The 3,529-nt window shown below is 40.4% G+C and overlaps 1 protein-coding gene across 1 annotated transcript; it reads left to right on the forward strand.

Annotated features, from left to right (window-relative positions):
- Window positions 1-396: 396 nt before the first annotated feature.
- Window positions 397-3,327, forward strand: LOC104960217 (echinoderm microtubule-associated protein-like 3; the record flags this gene model as incomplete). Its single annotated transcript, XM_010788195.1, has 4 exons — window positions 397-484; window positions 566-664; window positions 742-872; window positions 1,944-3,327. Coding segments are annotated over 4 exons (531 nt in total), but the record flags the coding sequence as incomplete, so codon positions are not given.
- Window positions 3,328-3,529: the final 202 nt, after the last annotated feature.

The following is a 3,529-nucleotide window of genomic DNA, read 5'->3' on the forward strand; positions in this document are numbered from 1 at the left end:
CTTTATGTCTGAGACTCAACATGTATACAAGACTCTGAATGAAATGAGAGACCTGAACCTGACCCAGAAACTCAGCTGATGGGCACGGCCCGAGTCACAATGGGAAACAGAGACACATTCAAAAAGGACAGTTTATTTCAGATTTGAATCTTAAAACAGACAATCAGAAGACAAAATGTAATGTATACTCGTATTCTAACCGATATTACCTCACTAGCACTCACTTCTTCCCCAGAGAATTTGGAAATGATTTCCAGGTGGTCTAACTCATTTTTGGATGGTGCTACTCATTGAAAATAAGAAAAGAATAGTATAAAACCATCCTTCCCCTTAACTCTCACAGTTGAGTTATAGAGCATTATGAGTAACTGCCTCTGTTTTTTTTTGTCCAATCAGGGTCACTCCAGCTTCATAACTCACCTGGATTGGTCCAAAGATGGAAAGTACATTATGTCTAATTCAGGCGACTACGAGATCCTTTACTGTAAGTGAACAGGTTTACATTTCTAAATCCTGAGACGGCGTGCTGATAGTGTTCTGACTGTAATATCATGTGTTGTGACAGGGGACATCGCAGCCGGCTGTAAACTGTTGAGGAATCGCTTCGAGAGCAAAGACAGAGAATGGGCCTCCTACACCTGTGTGCTGGGCTTCCATGTGATGGGTGAGATACTCCTCTGCTTATTGTGCTGTAACTGTTTGAAGTTTACAGTAGATGTGTTGACGGTGTTGGAGTTGCAGGTGTGTGGCTGGAGGGCTCTGACGGCACGGACATCAACGCTCTGTGCCGCTCTCACAGTGAGAGGATGGTGGCTGTGGCCGACGACTTCTGTAAGGTCCACCTCTTCCAGTACCCCTGCCCCAAACCCAAGGTACTATCACACAGCCGCTCTGTCTGCTTGTAGAGAACAAATAAATACATTGTATTATAGGGCTGGGCACAGGGTTGGGAGGGTTACTTTAAAAATCTAATCCTTTACAATTATTAGTTACCTGTAAAACATTTAATCAGTAACCTTATCTGAGCATCACAATATAAAAGTTGTCCAACCTGATTACTTGAAGTTACTTTCAGATTCCAATAATGTCAAATGCAAAAAAATACATTAGAAAATAAATAACAATAAGACGTTTTATACTAAAGTGTGTTATGTAAGACAACAGAACAATGTGACCTTAGTAAAGAAGAAAACAAGATATTTAGGATAAAAGGCGTGTCCTCTTAAACTACAGAATATTCATTTATAAAGGTTTTAGTTTAATAGAATAATTAAAAGCAAACACAGGATTTAAAAAAGAAATGATACTTAAATTAAAGTAGCCTAAATTAAAACCAAAAAGAAAATTCCGGTTGTACGTCTCCCTATAATATACTGATCTTTTATTTATTTCAAATGTATTGTAACACTGTAATCCTGCTTGTTACCCCCATTAGTTATTTTTGTATATAACTGTAAGGGAATACAGTTACCTTCTGTTGTATCCTTCCTGATTACGTAATCCATTACTCCACAAGCTCGGCTGCCAATACATCAATTTTATATATCAATATCGTGAAACAAATCTAGATATCATCTTACTGTAAATCTCTGTCTTTTCGTGATTTTAAAGGCTGCATTACAAAAAGTGATGTCATTTTCTGAATTTACCAGACTAACAGCTTATTTTTATTTGTCTATATCCACAATAAATTCACATTACTGATGATTTTGTATCAAAAATGTTCATACCGTGAATATGTTGTAAATTGCTATATTTTTTCTGAAGTTTTACGAATACCACAACAACACACATACCAAAAACAATCATTCTCACTAATGCAAATAGTCACAAATAAAATTATTTTAAAATGTCAGCAAGCTGAGGGTAAAGAATGTTTATTTCATGGAGAAAACCACAGCCAGACTACAGCTGGAAACCTCTGTTATTTCTTTCCTCTCCAGGCACCGAGCCACAAGTACCGGGGCCACGGCAGCCACGTCACCAACGTGTGCTTCACCCACAGCGACTCCCACCTCCTCTCCATGGGCGGGAAGGACACCTGCATCCTCCAGTGGAGGGTGACTGGGGGCGGGGGGGTCGAGAGCAGGGAGAGACTGGCCTCGGTCTCGTCCACCTCCCCCTACACCAGTTCTCCGGAGCCCGGCACCAGCTAGGACGGCTATGGGCTGTTAACAGTGACGGAGGGGGGGCTGTTTACACAGCCAGAGAGGCGTGAGAGTGAGCGGACAGCAGCCACACTCAGGGGCCTCCGAGGGGCCACAGCTGCCTCAGTTTCATACAGAACATGTAGAGCAGGGGTCTCCAAACTTCTTTCACTGAAGGCAACACGCAGAAAAATATACCAAGAGCTGAGAGGTGAAACCAATCAAATGTAGGTCAATTATTCTTATTAATTGAACTTGCTTAGAGAAAAAAAACAGCCTATGTCACAGCTTTCCATTAATTATTACCATTTTGTTCCAAAAAGGTTTGGCAGGTCTGAAGCCTCACATTGATCTCCCTGCACAGCCCTGTATTGAAGGGGGGACAATAAGGGAAAATATGAAGGGTATATTTCAAGCTTGTTATTCAAATAACTTATTGGGGCTGCTTTTCTATCAACTAAGATTTGTTAGAACAATTTATCAACTTTAAATGACTGAATGTATTGAGAAATTGGGCTAATTAACACATAAATAGTGTGTTATATTTGTTTACATATATTTAAGAGGTATCAGGTAGGGGCCATATTCCATTAGAATGAGCTGAGGGCCAATTAGAAATGGACCCAGGGCCACAGTTGGGCAGTTTGGACCCCCCTGATGTAGAGGAATCCTCTCCAGGAGGAATGTTCACATCACATTTACACTCACTCCATAATCATGTAAATCCTTGTGAAACTGGACGGTGTGACTCCTCCCTGAACACAGAGTCTGTGGGGAGGATCATCACGTGTGTTACAGAACACGACTTCTACGGTGACAAACACTTTGGTTTCAGTGAACATTCCTGCATTTTAGTCCATCTCATTTATCAAACTTACCAAAGTGCTGCATCGTTTCCTACACAATCGTGCCTTAAAGATGTTTGCATAGTGATTTTGGATATTTTGTAATATTTCAAGCAGTGTTTGGTTGACATCTCAGCTTAGCTAATATTGAAGACGCTTGCATAAACAGACTGTGACAAACACCATACCAATCCTGACTAATTCATATCTCTAACAGTAGATCAGTACACTTGACAAATGATTACTTAAGTACAGTTTTATATATTTAAGAGAACATTGGGAATACTGTGATGTTGTACCTGCCAAGCTCCCAATAAATAACTGAAGACTGGAGAGTGTATTGTCTGTGAGGAATCACTAGGGGGCAGTGCTGCTCCAGGAATCATGTGCTGTGTGCATGTTCACAGAACCTGGCTGAAATCCACATGTACCTGTACAGCAGGATCAGTTCAGATTCTACAAACCTTGTTGATAAAATACATTTTATAGAAGAAGAAAACAGGCAAACAAGACATTGGTCTCAAATCTCATGGTCAG

Source organism: Notothenia coriiceps, unplaced genomic scaffold, assembly GCF_000735185.1.
Source record: "Notothenia coriiceps isolate Sejong01 unplaced genomic scaffold, NC01 NC01_scaffold00031693, whole genome shotgun sequence".
In the NCBI taxonomy this organism is placed as follows: domain Eukaryota; kingdom Metazoa; phylum Chordata; class Actinopteri; order Perciformes; family Nototheniidae; genus Notothenia; species Notothenia coriiceps.